Source organism: Eurytemora carolleeae, unplaced genomic scaffold (genome assembly GCF_000591075.1).
Source record: "Eurytemora carolleeae unplaced genomic scaffold, Eaff_2.0 scaffold98, whole genome shotgun sequence".
NCBI classification, from domain to species: domain Eukaryota; kingdom Metazoa; phylum Arthropoda; class Copepoda; order Calanoida; family Temoridae; genus Eurytemora; species Eurytemora carolleeae.
Genome location: NW_019396078.1, coordinates 37201 through 51858, shown reverse-complemented (window position 1 = coordinate 51858; position 14658 = coordinate 37201). Strand labels below are relative to the sequence as shown.

Sequence of the window (14658 nt, the reverse complement as noted above, 5' to 3'; positions counted from 1 at the left end):
GATTAGAAAATCAGAGTTTGAGACAAGAACTCAGTATCTTTAAAATATTACAATAATTATTCGATCTGACTAAATTCATAGTTTGAAATATCTACGACATTAGGATGCAAAAACATTAGATTAGAAAATCAGAGTTTGAGACAATAACTCAGTATCTTTAAAATATTACAATAATTGTTTAATCAAACTCTGTTGAATTTTGAAATGTTCAACCTTGTTTTGTTTAAAAATGGAAATCAAGGAATGTAACTCTCCTCTTAGTGTAATGGTCCAATCCGTTTATCTTTGCAACTTGATTTTGAAAGCCTTTGATATGTTGAAATCTGTTATATCAAATATTCAAAATTGGAATTATTTCAGATTTGCACCATACCATGTATAAAATTGATAGTTTAGAACTTAGCAATTTTACCGTGGAAGCCTCAAACAGTAGAATGATCTCCCATCGTACATGTTATAAAATCTGAAATGAAATATAAGTTTAAGGTTACTATTTCGTATGCCGGATCAAATGGAAGCGAAGGCTTAAAGGCCTTACAGGCCCCGATGATGACTTGGTGCCGCGCTCCGTTCGTCTACCGCTCCTTCGCGAGCTCTCGATTCATTTTGCGCGCATGCACTCGTACCAGCCTCGTACCATGCTCGTACCATTCTAAAAGTTTATAATTTTAAAGGGACTATTCCTGACAATTTGGATGAATCATCCAAATTGCTGTACTCGAAGGAATTAGGATGGTTTAGCCAGCCTCAGAACCACCAGTGGCCGAATTCAAAGAACTTTGAGAAATTTGAGACGTGGCTCAAATTTGGTTGGTTGCACTTAAAATTGTATTCAATGTTTCAAGATTTAATCCGACGCTCAATTGAAACCGGTTTTTGGCGGATTTGAGACGCAGCTCAAATTAATTAAATTCGGACTCAGGTTGCAAAGATTTAAGATTAAGTCACCTTATCAATTCATATGTTGTGTTTTATAACATTTTCATCTTTTTATAGCATTTTTTATTTTAGTTTAAATCTATAATTAGATTGAAGTGATAAAAGAATTTGTAATAAAAATGAAAAGTTTATTACACTCTTTTTAAATTTACTTTTACAGCGGACGATCCCTTTCTTTATAAAAAGAAATTACACTTTTATATTTGATTTATTGATGTATACTGTATACTGTATAGCTCGGGGACTATGCACCAAAGAAGACTGATATTCTCTTCTCCTTCTTACCCCTGGCTCATACTCTAGAGAAGTGTTGTGAACTAGCAGTATTCCTCGCAGGTTATAAGCATATTATTATTAGAAGTAGTAGTATTAGTAATAGTAGTAGTAATATTAATATTATCATTATTAATATTAGTATTTTGCTTACAATGCATTGGGCAAAAACAAATAAGTTTGTAATCCTAATGCCACATTTAATGAAGGAAGTAGTTGAACCGCGCAGATGCCGTTGACCCACTTCATAAGAAAGGTGGTCCGTTCATGTCTCCACTGTTCAACCATTTCTCAGAAACCATATAATTCCATCCAATACGTTTGTTGTTATTGTAAACAATTGGTAGTATGATATCAAGTTGTAGAAAAATTTTCATACTGCAGAATGTATGCTTCAAGGGAGTGTTTATTTTTCTGTTTATCTTAATTTATCTCCCATATTGATTGCTTGTTTTTACTTCTTTTAACACCCCAAATGCAGTACACATTTTTGAAGTGTAGTACACGTACACAAAAAATTACCAAAGTTGACAATGATACAGCGAGTATATTTTTATACCACTATAAATGTACTTGCTATTTTTCCCTACTAATTAAATATTGATTTATACCAAAACTAAAATGCTTTATGATTCTAAATGATGTGGAATTGATGTTAAAATCAAAAGAGACTTTAACCACGGAAATTCAAATGTTCTGGTTTAATCATCAGTGAGACTTCACTTCCGAACACATTCACTCTTTAAATGTAATGTGTTTTTATCATAAAAATTAATTGCACTATAATGCTCAAAGTTCTTTGCTTATTTCTTTTTTTATTTACATTTTTTGATAAACTTTTGTTCTGTCAAAACCTCTGCATCACCTGAGAATACTATACAAAATAGTCCAACTGGGATAAGGTTTATGTAAATTATCCTTTCTTAGAAGGTTTTTATTAAAAGATTTTATCTTGGTTGAGCTTTAAAAAGTACAGAAAGGACAAAGTAACTCAATACTTTTATCTATATAACACTATTTTGCAAACACCATTTTTAGCAAGAAAATCATGGATTTCTTAGACGTCTCTAAACAGACACAGGTTTGAAAGGTATAGCTGTGAACTGGACGTGTCACTCTACAGTCCCATTAAGAGATATATTGAAAAAACAAACCAAATAATTGGATTGTTTATGAATCGAAAATTGAATTTATTTCTACTTTATTATGTTATAATTTAATAAATATTTCACATAGTATAAAACAGCAGATTAGATTATTAACAATTTTAAACTTAAAAGTTTCAAAATCTTAAAAAGTTTCAAAAACTTTAAAAGTTTCAAAATCTTTAAAAGTTTCTAAATCTTCAAAAGTAATTCAAAATCTTTGAAAGTTTCAAAATCTTTGAAAGTTTCAAAATCTTTGAAAGTTTCAAAATCTTTGAAAGTTTCAAAATCTTTAAAAGTTTCAAAATCTTTAAAAGTTTCTAAATCTTTAAAAGTTTTAAAATCTTTGAAAGTTTCAAAAAATGAACAAAGAAGTTGCCCATCAACAAGTATAGTACTATCGTTCAAGATAAGATATGGAATATTGAAAAGTAGGCTTTCAGAGCGCTTTGTGACCCATTTCTACTTTTTATCTTAGCGTTTAAATTTTGCTCTTCAAGTCACCATTTTTCGTTGTATTGTAATCGTTAAACTTAAAAGGAATTGAGTCTTGCCACAAACTCTGATTTTCTAATCCTCATATCTTTGAAATCCACTGTCTTAGACCCTGGATATTTCAAGTAATAAACTCTATTACATAAAATAATATAAGTTTGAAATATCACAGGTTTACACCGTCAGGTTGCAAAGAAATTGTATGGAGTTTGTGGAAAAGACTCATTCGTTTGCGAGATTTTCTGTTAAAACTGGTAAATTTTATAATTGTTTCACCTTCGACCATACAAACCATCCCTGGGGTCATGACTCACATGAGTTACCACAAACAAATTGGACCCTAGTAGTTCAACCGTTTTCCGTTTATTAGACAAAAACAAACAAACCAAGAGACGAACAAGCAAAAAATGGATGTAGATATATATATATATGTATGAATATGTATATATATGTTAGGATGAATGTCTAAGATCTTATCTTATCTGAGAGTAAAGAGATGCTGACACCGTAGAGTCATGGTTTTACTTTATGGAGAGATGAACTATATTTAAATGTGAACGGAAAGCAGTGTCAGCAATCCTCAAAACTTCTTTGACAGCACTCTTAATCAAAACCAGACAAAAGCTTAATCTTTTCTTTCTTTTTCAACTTTTATGTTTAAAGTTTCCATTTTGATGTGCTATGCAGTATTAATTACTTCAGCATAACCAATATAATATAGTTATCAATTTCGGTAATTGCGAAATCATAGGAAACAAAAAAAAACATTAATAAACAAAATTATTTTAAATTCATCTTATTTACAGTACGCTGTAACACTACCAATGCAAATTATGACTTGTGATGACATAACACTGCAAAGTAGACTGTAGGAGTAGGTTAAATCAATTCGACATTACTGGTGCGACTTTGGGACCTCGAAGCTCCTCTTTTAATTAACGATTACTTATGATAAGCACAAATTTATCTAGTTACGTATTAAAGTTCTAGTATAATATATTCAAGACATGCTTGTTCTTCACAGTAGCTTCATTAGCTCTTAAATTAGGGGAGTTCTGAGTGAAAAATATATAAATGATTAATTTTATTTATTTCATAATTAAGGTGGCGCTGTTGGTTTTTATTCCGGAGATTTAAGACTTGTAAACCAGGTAAAATATGAATGAAGAGACTGATTACTCGGGTACAGTTAGGATTTACAACGAAATTTTAAAATAGTTTCCCGAAAATTTAGTTCTTTTTGCGAACATTTTTTGCGTGAATCTGTCTCGCGAAAAAAAAACCAAAAATGCAAGATTTCGCGAAATTGTCGCAAATTTTTTTTACAAAATTCTACATCGCTTTCGCTTCCTTTCGCAAAATACATTTTCGCGAAAGTTTGAGAAAAGTTTTCTTAATACTAACGTAAAAAATACCAAAATACAAAAGAAAACTTTTCGCGAAAATTTTCGTTCGCTGTAAACCCTAGCTACAGTTAGTGATGGAAAATAACTCACATGGATAATTCTTACCTTTACAAAGATTACATTCACTCGTACTGACTAGTCTAGACTACCCAGTGTAAAGTTGACCCAGCACGTTTTATGCAATTTGGTTTAATTTGCTTTAGAATACGTATATGGATCAAATATAGTTGTATCTCTATAATACCATAACTTCGTATTTCACCAAATCTGCAGTGATAACCAAAAATTCTGGGATAGGAAGACGACTTTTAGACTAAAGTTATGACTTTAGATAGTCCATTCTGCATGGGATACAGTAATTGTGCAGTGTAAACAGTTCCATTTCACTTAATTTATGATTTAGTGTAAATCTATTTACTCTGTAATAACATCCTAATACACTCAAGTATTGTTATAAAATCGTCTTCCTATTTCAGATTTTCTGGTTATCACTGTATATTTTCTGTAAATGATATGCAGAAAGTACATATTTATATTTACCCAACAAATAAATTTTTTCATGGGTTCCCTGTCTATTTTCCTCTTCCATGCTAAGTTTAAAAACGTGCATATTACATAATTGCAATATACTTTAAATCACTGTGATCTTGCCAGGCTACATTTGTAACATAAAATGTACTGGGTCGACTTTACACTGGTGTAGTCCAGACTAGACGGTACGACTAAATGCATATGCAGTTTATGTTGTACCGGCTCGGATCATACAGATTTTAGAGTGGGGTGAACTGAAAATATGTTTTGTTTATAAAAATAAATGATGAGGTTTTGTGAATTATTAAATTATTCTCTGATTATTATTAATCCAGGACATGAAAGCTTTGAAACCAACAATTTTGCCTGCAGTGCCCAGGTTTATTAACCGGATATATGACAGGTAAATTAGGTTAGTTCCAGGGGGAAATATTCCAGATAGATATCCCCCCCCCCGCCACTACAACTCTGGTATAGTCTAGGCCAAGATAGGTTCGGTTTCTTCAAATTAAATGAAGTCTTGAAACTTACAGAGTTGTATAAATATTCTTTTTATTTGATGCAATGCAAGAGAAATTTTTTTTTTATAAAAACGTCATCATTTTACCATCCACTTAAAGGGAGTGTTCGCGAAAAATGAAAGGGGGTAAAGGCTTACGGCGAAATATAAATGCTTATAATTGCTACAAATCTTACTTCTATCTGTTGTGTCTATAATGGAAAATTCTTAAAAACGACTCATGCTAAAGCACGTACCGTCCATTCAAATTCAGAAAGTTGCAACCATCAACTCGGATCGTAAAAAAATAAATTTAATTCGAAACAAATCATTCAAATATTACAACCAACAGTAATCGTTAAGTTGATATTACATAATATTTTTTTTTCTATGATGTGATAGTTACTTTTGAAAATATTTATTCCTGTTTGGAATTAGGACGTTTATTTTACGATCCGAGTTAAATGTTGCAACTTTTCGAAGTTGTATGGACGCTACGTTCTTTGGTACAAGTTGTCTTCTAATAGACGCAACATATAGAAGTAAGAATAGTAGCGATCAAAAGCACTTATTTTTCGCCGTATGCCGATACCCTCTTTCATTTTTCGCGAACATCACTCCCTTTAAAACTAGCAAGACAACACTTTTCATGGGATGACAAACAAGCCAAGATTTTTCTTTTTTTTACATATTAATCTTTCTATATTTTTGACTAACCAAATTTCTTTTTTCTTTAAATTGTTATAGATACAGGGTTTACAGGAATTTTAAGGTTATCAACTTTATGAAACTTTACCGACGACCTTTTTAAAATAACGATATGAATATTGAATTTCTGCCAAATTTCTTTTTTTTAATTATCATCATAAATGTAAGGGAAAAGGATGAATACATTTCGTAAGGTCATCTTTGAAGTCGCACACTTTTTGGGTAACCCTGTATCATTCATAAAGATTTATAAAATATTAGAAGTAATTAAATGTTCGTAAATAAAGAAGAAAAATCTTCTTTTATTACTTTGTCAAATTTATAATTATTAATTATTTTTTCACCAACCCTCATCCTATAAAAGCTGGCAACAGAATTATCTTAAAAATTTTTTTTTATGTTTAGTTTAGTAGAGTTATAGTTGTGCCAAACTGAATCAGCTATTTAAAAATATTGTTATTTATTAAATTCCAAAATTTTATTTTGCATAGGGTGGTGACAGGAGCGAATAGATCTGCTATATCCAGGTTAAATAAAGCAATAACTTAAATATCAACTTATAAAGTGAAATTGGGCTGTTATTACTGAACAATTACTGAGATTAATCTTCATTGGACAGAACTTGAGTCTGGCATTCGTCTTCGTATTCCAGAGGTTTATGTCCCACCATGAACACTGCACGAGAATATGTGTAAAACAATTCATACCATTTTATTTTTATCTAGTTTCAACATTTGGGTTTTATCTGAAACAATAATATATCAAACTAGTGTTTGTTTCTTCTTGTCAAGATTTCAATTTATTTTCTCGGATAGAGATAAGAAGTTTAAAATAAATAGTTTTATATCTTAATTAGGGTTTCCAGCGAACGAAAACTTTCGCGAAAAAATGTGATATTTTTGTATTTCTTAAACTTTTTCGCAAATTTCGCAAGAATCCGTTTCGCTAAATATTTTTTCGCGAAACAGTTGAACGCGAAATTTCGTGAAATACCAATTTTATTTTACGAACTGAATGTGAACGATTTCCTTATTTCGCTGAAAACCCTAATCAATCCTTTGAAATTAATTAAAACTTTTTTCAAAAGATTTCAGGCATATATCTTCTACATATTTCAGGCATATCTTCAACATGGCGCTTGCTTTCAAAACAGACGAGATGTACAAGGGAGTAATAAGGTTAAAAACATTTTAAAACCTTTTAAATCTTTATTTTTCTCTTAAAACTAATTTCTACAGATTGGGGAAATTTCAAAATAACGACAGTATATGGCTGAAATTTATTGGGGGCGGGGGGGGGGGGGGGAATCTTCTTTAAACAAAAAAAAATAATTTCAATATATATAATTTAAACAGCAATAACAGGAAAATTATTAATTTTATATGATAGTTTTTTTTAAATTCTAATTTTATCAGGGATAATTTGATTTAGGAATAATTATATCTTGATCAAGCTGGTTTAGGAATAATTATATCTGGGATAATTTGATTTAGGAATAATTAAATCTTGATCAAGTTGGTTTAGGAATAATTATATCTTGATCAAGCTGGTTTACGAATAATTATATCTGAGATAATTTGATTTGGGAAAAGTTTTATCTTGATCAAGCTAGTTTAGGAAGTATTATATCTGAGATAATTTGATTAAATAATAGTTCTATCTGGGATAAGCTGGTTTAGAAATAAATATATCTGGGATAATTTTATTTAGAAATAATTCTATCTGGGATAATTTTATTTTGGATCAATTCTATCTGATAATTTGATTAAGTAATAATTCTGTCTGGGATAATTTGATATGGAATAATTCTATCATGGGTATAGTTTGAATAAGGAATAATTCTATTCAGAATTATTTGATTAAGTAATAATTATATCTGTGATAATTTGATCTAGGAATAATTCTGTCTGGGATAAGCTGGTTTTCTGGTCAGTACGGAAGAAACTGGGAGGAAGGATCCGTCTTGTTATTGTTGGATCTGCACCTTTAGGTAAATACAAAACTTGGATTTTTATCCTTTAAGATTTTTGTTTTCAATGATGGATTTCAATTAACATATAAACTCAACATTTTTTGGAGGCAAATTCTTTCATTCAAATTTTTCACTTTTTCTGGGTTCATAACTGTGAAGTTATTTTTGACATATTTTGCAGTTAATGTACAGAACAAATTGCACAGAAAATTATTTTTAATATTATTAATTCTTTCTAAAAATGATTCTACAGATAGATAAGAATTCATTATAATTTCATTAAAAATATGGAACGAGTTAAAAAAAACATTGAGAGTTTTAAACTTCTATAATTAAAGTAAATCCTGGTGAAGTAGGTTTCTAGTTTGTATTCTAGACGGTATACTGTCCAGGTTAAACATTATAGTATTTTCATTTCAGGCTTTTCTTCAACATAATTCTCAAGAAGAAAAATGCTTTTCTTTTTCTCGATTTTTTCATTGACAAAACCTGTTAAGGTCCAATTAAGTTGCAAAAGGCTGGGTTCAGTTTTCGTTAAAAATATGTGTACCACGTAATGATGGTTGTTGAGATTGATGTAGAAAATATGGATAGATAAATAAATTCTCATTTTGGTTAATTAATATTATTAAACAGGAAATGAGGTTATCAGATAGAAAAAAAGGGTTATGTACAAATAGATTTTCAAGTACAATAGGTGGCAACAGAGAAATGGACCAATTATACATGACGTCACAAGTGTCAAAATTTTCTCACATTGGCTGACATGTTTCCCAAGATTAAATAAAAAAGTGTAAAACAGAAAATAAAGAACACATACAATTCACTTATTTTGCTGTAAGATAAGTTCTTTATTCTAAAATTATCACTATTATAAATAATTTTTGTCGGACACAAAACTGAATTGACACTTGTGACGTCAAAATATATTTGTTCTGAGAGTGTACAAATTCTTTGTTGCCATCTTTTGTACTACAATCTATTTTTGGTTATGTAGAGCTTGCCACCGTGCAAAAGGAACAATCGATTTTTGTTTCAGTGCATCCTTTTTATGTATGATGTATGAACTTCTTAAAATATTTGATTATATCTTTTTTATGTCATTGTAAATTGTAATGTGTATTACAAAGTGTGAATAAAGTTTTGCCGGGATTTTTATTTTTTCTATTCTGATCGAAAGCAAACTAGAAATAGTAAAAATCTCATCAACAACTTTCTCACACGAATGATAGCCATTTATACAATAACATATAGTTAAATTAGATTTCATTTTTCTTATCTATAGATCGACAAAGTTACTTTACCACCCTACAGTAGTAAATATTAGATATTAAATTTGAAATCTTATCAGCAGGGTGATAAAGTTCCTTTTACGCCCTGTTGTCAAGTGATGAAGTCACTTTACCCCCCTCAACGGGAAATATTAGGTGTGGTAAATACCCTCAAAATTGAATAAATGAATTAATAATTAATATTTATTTCAGCTGGTAATGTTCTCACGTTTATGAGAGCTGCACTGGGTTGTTTGATTGTAGAAGGGTAATTATATTTTATTTTCATAGTTAATAGTTTTACTGCAGGTTTATCCATTTATCCAAACAAAGGATAAAACTTGAATCAAACTTTTACATTATTTAATCTGTAAAACATATCCGCTGAAGTATAAGATGTTGTCTGGATTAGAAAAATCAAAAAATAACTATATTGAATATATTACTCTGGCCTAAAAAAAATCTGCCAAATATCTCAACGAAAGACAATCACCTGTTCCAATGGGATCAAATAATAAATTATAATCACATAATATGAAATTCTGGTTCCTAAAATGATTACGTTACAGAGATGTTAATAAATAGTTTGTAAAGGTACTTCAAGAATAAATCTTTTAGAAATAGTAAACACTAAATACAGTGATAACCAGAACACTCTGAAATATGGAGTCGGCTTTAAGACTCAAGTTATTACTTAATTTGTTTAATGGACATGAGACAGATCAATTGTGCAGTGTAAACAGACACATTTCACTTAATAAGTGATTTAATAACTTACTAGTAAAGTTATTTGCTTTGTAACGACATCAAATACACTTCTTCAGTATTGCTTTAATGGAGTCTTCATATTCTTCAGTTTTCTGGTTATCACTGTATATAAACTGAAAATCTCTAGGGCCGTCTGTCAAGTCTCATTCTTTGTGAATTGTGAGTATTCATCTTAGTATTCATGATTTAGCTTTTTTTTAGGTATACTTTTATGGCTGTTTCGTCATGGCGTTTCCTGCGCAAATACTGTATTTTCATTTTTAGATTTAAAATTGGAGACTTTTACATAGCAAATTTAATTTGTTTCTTTATACAGTTTTAAATCTTTCTTGATTTTAATTAATTGAGAGATTCTATGTCTTCGAGTTTTGAACTTCGATTTTATTCTATTAATTTTGAACATGTATAAAGGCGGTCCAAAAAAACGGGCATTGAGATACCACTGGTAGCAGAATAGTTTGACTTTAAAATTTTTGGTATTTTAAAAAATATTTTTAAAAAATTCAGATCGATGGACAGCAATGAGAGGACTATGACACTTAAACTAAAAAAAAATTACGAACATTTTTTTAAGTAAAAAAACCGAAAAGTTTCACCGAAATAAGGTCAAACGACCTATAGTGTCAAACGACCCAGGGTCAAACGGCCTATTGTCAAACGACCTATGGTGTCAAACGACCCAGGGTCAACCGACCTATCGTCAAACGACCAAGGGTCAAACGACAAACAATCAAAAGCACAACAAAGGGAAAAACGACAAAGGGTCAAAATGACAAATTAAATATATGTTTTTAAATATGTTAAATAATATGCTATCTCTTACCTTACTTTTGAATACGATGGGTTATACAATTTCTGGGCCGAGCACTGCGGCTTTGATTGGCTAGGAGGCCGAGCACTGCGGCTTTGATTGGCTAGGAGGCCTAGCGCTGCAGCATCGTAAAAGTTAAATAATATGCTGTATATCATCCTATTTTGGGGTAGGCTAGGACAATTTATGGACCCGAGCGCTGCAGCTAGGATATGCTATAGGGGGCCAGGGCCGAGCACTGTACAATGTTTGACCCTATGTCATTTTACTCTTGGTCGCGTTTTTTACCCTATATCGTTTGACCTTATGTCTGTGAATCCATAAAAAGTCCCGGAGTGTCTCAACGAGCGTTTTTCAACCTATAGGTATGGACAAACTGAGTGTGTAGCACCCTGTACATTAACAGCTCCTGGGGATCCTCAACCTGATCAGGTGTTTTTTTTAATCTTTTTTCATACTGACAGGATCACTTGCCTTAAACTCTAATGTTATAATCCCCACATCTTTGAAACCCAATAATGCACATTTTGATATGTTTTAACATGATCATCTCATCAAGCAGTATTCAAATCCTTGAATATGAAATGTCTACGACATCAGGTTGCGTAGATATAAGGATTGGGAAAAATAGTGTCCAAGGAACTAGTAAATTGCCGTTCATTTACTTTTATTTTTTAAATTGATATGTTTTTTAAATTGATTTTTAAATATTTTTTCTACTGGAGAACCAGAAAACGGATTCCCGATGGTCGTCTTCATTCTTCCCTAACCTTAAAAATGTTGCCAAGGATCTAATATCTTCCAATTGTTGCAACCGATATATCTCTAAAATATGATATTTTGGAAATAGTTCACTTAAAAATTAATATTCTTAGCAACAATAAGAAAAAAGAAAAAGGATTATAATTTCACTATGTTTTGGTTCTCACTGCATTTCAAAGTCGAACTTTTGAAAATCGAGTTATTTTATAAATTCTCATTTCCTTATATCCGGAGGTTTTTTTTTGTATCCGTCCTGAATCATTTTCAATATCCGTTCTACCAACTATACATGCGTTATTTATTTCGAACACTTTCTCATGATTGATTTATCAGGAAACAAAATTCAACAAATTATCTTCTGTATCACCTTATTAAAGTTTATAGGTTGTTGAATTGTAAACAAAAACGCGATTGAATTGAAAATGAAATAACCAAACGATTCAATTTTATGAAAAAACGAAATTTCTCGTTCAGAAAAAACGACAGTTTTGAAAACAATGTAAGATTTTAAATCATTTAAATGAACTTGAAAAAAACGGTCGTTTTATTAACGGACCAAAGATATTTAACAAACTTTTGAAATGGGGATAGTTTCATACTGAAGCAACGATTATTCTGAACGAACGAGTATGCTAAACAAAAAATTTTACCGAACGATTGTTTTTGAGAAAACGAACGAAATAAATGAAAAATGAACAATATCTTTGAAAATGTAAGAAGTAATTTTTTTAATGATTGAAAAAAAAACGAAATGGGTCATTCCCGAACCATAAACGAAAGAAATGAAGAAAAAAACCAAATGCGCCAATCTGTAGGTCAGGGTGCCCTGGTTACATAATTAGTTCTAATTTCAATTTTTCCTTAAACGACAAAAGTTAGACGAAATTTCTTTCTAACTATTTCATATTTGATTTTGAAGAATATGTTAAACCATTAATTCTCATGTTTTATAAAGGTTGGACCTCCTTTACCCTGCAACAATATAAAACTAGTTGATGTCCCAGATATGGAATATTTTTCAGCTCATGGCCAGGTAATGGAATAATATAAAACTTGTTGATGTCCCAGATATGGAATATTTTCCAACTCACGGCCAGGTAATGGAATAATATAAAACTAGTTGATGTCCCAGATATGGAATATTGTCCAGCTCATGGCCAGGTAATGGAACAATATTAAACTAGTTGATGTCCCCGTAATGGAATATTTGGTGTTAGGTTATTTCCCCAACGCAACTTCCCCAGTCACAATTTCCCCGAGACAATTTCCCAACAGAAATTTCCCCAAGAGCCCATTTCCCCAACAACAATTTCCCCATGTAGTAAAAGCAGCAATTTTCCCAACAATTTATAATGGTTTTAACTATTTTATCCTGTGTTTTGCTTAAAGAAGAACACCTTATGAATTGGTACAGTAGGCATACAACAATTCATGCAAATCTTCACAAACCCTCAAGCAAATTAAAACCACTTGTTATGTTCCCTACTAAATAAGGTCAATTTTAAGAAGGAAGAACTCATAGGTTGAAATATAGATTAATAACAATACAGATGCCGAGTTGAATGACAAGACAGAGAGAGAGCACGCCTCAGTGTTATTGTCAACGAAAACTTCCTAAATTTTGAAAAGACAGTTTCAAGAATTCTATCTGTATTGTTACTAATCTTTGATTTGGAAAAAATGGTAGTACTTCGTTACAAAGATATAGAGATTTATCTGAAGAGGATACATATTGTGGTTTAAAATGAAAAAACAGTCCGGCCCCAACTTTAATACTGATGTTTTAGGGCGAGGTGTGTGTGCTCGGCTCGAATGTATTCCAAGGGTATTACAGGTAATTAATTTTAAAACTAGGTCGTCAACATTCTCATTCAAAGAGTAAGATGTTAAAAAGAAAAAAAATCATTATGAAAGAATAGATTATTAATCCCTTTCATCAAGATAATAAAATCTTTGTTATTGTTTATTTCCTTTCTAGCTTACTCTTTTTTTTTGATCAAAACAGCCACACTAATCTATCCAAGCTATCCTAAGAATTTACATGTTCATATAACCACCCCCCCCCTCCCCGCCCCTTTTCTTATGTATACATATCTTGCTTAATCCTATTATGGGTTTGTTGCCGACAGAAAAAGAACATACAGACTAAGTAGGGTTACCCACAAAGGATGAGATTGTAAAGACGACTTGGAACTTTTCAAATATGTCGAACCCCAGCTATTGTCAAGTATTATGCCTCGAATGTGATCTTTAAATGACTTATTCAATGATTTGGCAAAGATAAAAAGAAGTTTAAGGTTGCAGGGAATAATTTATTATAAGGAAATAGTAGGTAAAAATGTTGTACATTTGTCTCTGAAGTCTCATCCTTTGTGGGTAACCCTGTATATTTAAATATCTCCTTTAACAAAATAAACTTTGAAAATATTTTTGTCTTAAAAAAGGGACCCTGAGAGAACCTGTTTGGTGATAGATCAAGATGGGTGGCTACATACAGGTTAAATTAAAGCACTAAAATTATGAATTTATTGACAAAGGAATTGAGTCTTTGTAACAAACTCTGATTTTCTACTACTAATATTTTTTCCACCTGATGGTGTAAACCTTTAACATTTCAAACTTAGATTTTTTTCATCTAATAGAATTCATAGTTTGAAATATGTAAGGTCATTAACATTGGATTAAAAAGATATAGAGATTAGAAAATCATAGTTTGTGACAAAGACTCAATTCCTTTATTTCATTTTTATCGACACAGAGAAACGCATAAACCTCGGAAAGAGAAAGTCGACATTTAAGCAATCTCGTGTTTTAATGTCGTTTATCAAACAACTGAAAATCAACTTATTAAGTGACGTGGGTTTGAGTACACTGCACAATTGCTGTTTTTCGTGTTCATGGACCTATTCAAAATCATAACTTTAGTCTAACAGTCGTTTTCCTATTCCACCGTTTTTAAGGGTTTCCAACAGAAGCGGATTTTGTTTGCGCGCAATTGGAAGCCTTTAATTTCCGTACAATGCAATTCCAAGCAGTTCCGCGCAACGGAATTTCGATTGGTATGGTAACCCTAGTCCC

General features: G+C 31.1%; 1 protein-coding gene across 1 annotated transcript in view; it reads left to right on the top strand.

Annotated features, from left to right (window-relative positions):
* The window catches only part of LOC111715185 (long-chain-fatty-acid--CoA ligase 1), a 40426-nt gene that overhangs the window by 15498 nt on the left and 10270 nt on the right, over positions 1–14658 (top strand). The window contains exons 15-25 of the mRNA XM_023490467.1: positions 1176–1275; positions 3957–4003; positions 5125–5192; positions 6488–6523; positions 7115–7174; positions 7892–7986; positions 9453–9507; positions 11184–11250; positions 12536–12613; positions 13368–13414; positions 14025–14077. Coding sequence (XP_023346235.1) covers positions 1176–1275; positions 3957–4003; positions 5125–5192; positions 6488–6523; positions 7115–7174; positions 7892–7986; positions 9453–9507; positions 11184–11250; positions 12536–12613; positions 13368–13414; positions 14025–14077 — 706 coding nt within the window. The remainder of the gene's footprint in view (positions 1–1175; positions 1276–3956; positions 4004–5124; positions 5193–6487; positions 6524–7114; positions 7175–7891; positions 7987–9452; positions 9508–11183; positions 11251–12535; positions 12614–13367; positions 13415–14024; positions 14078–14658) is intronic.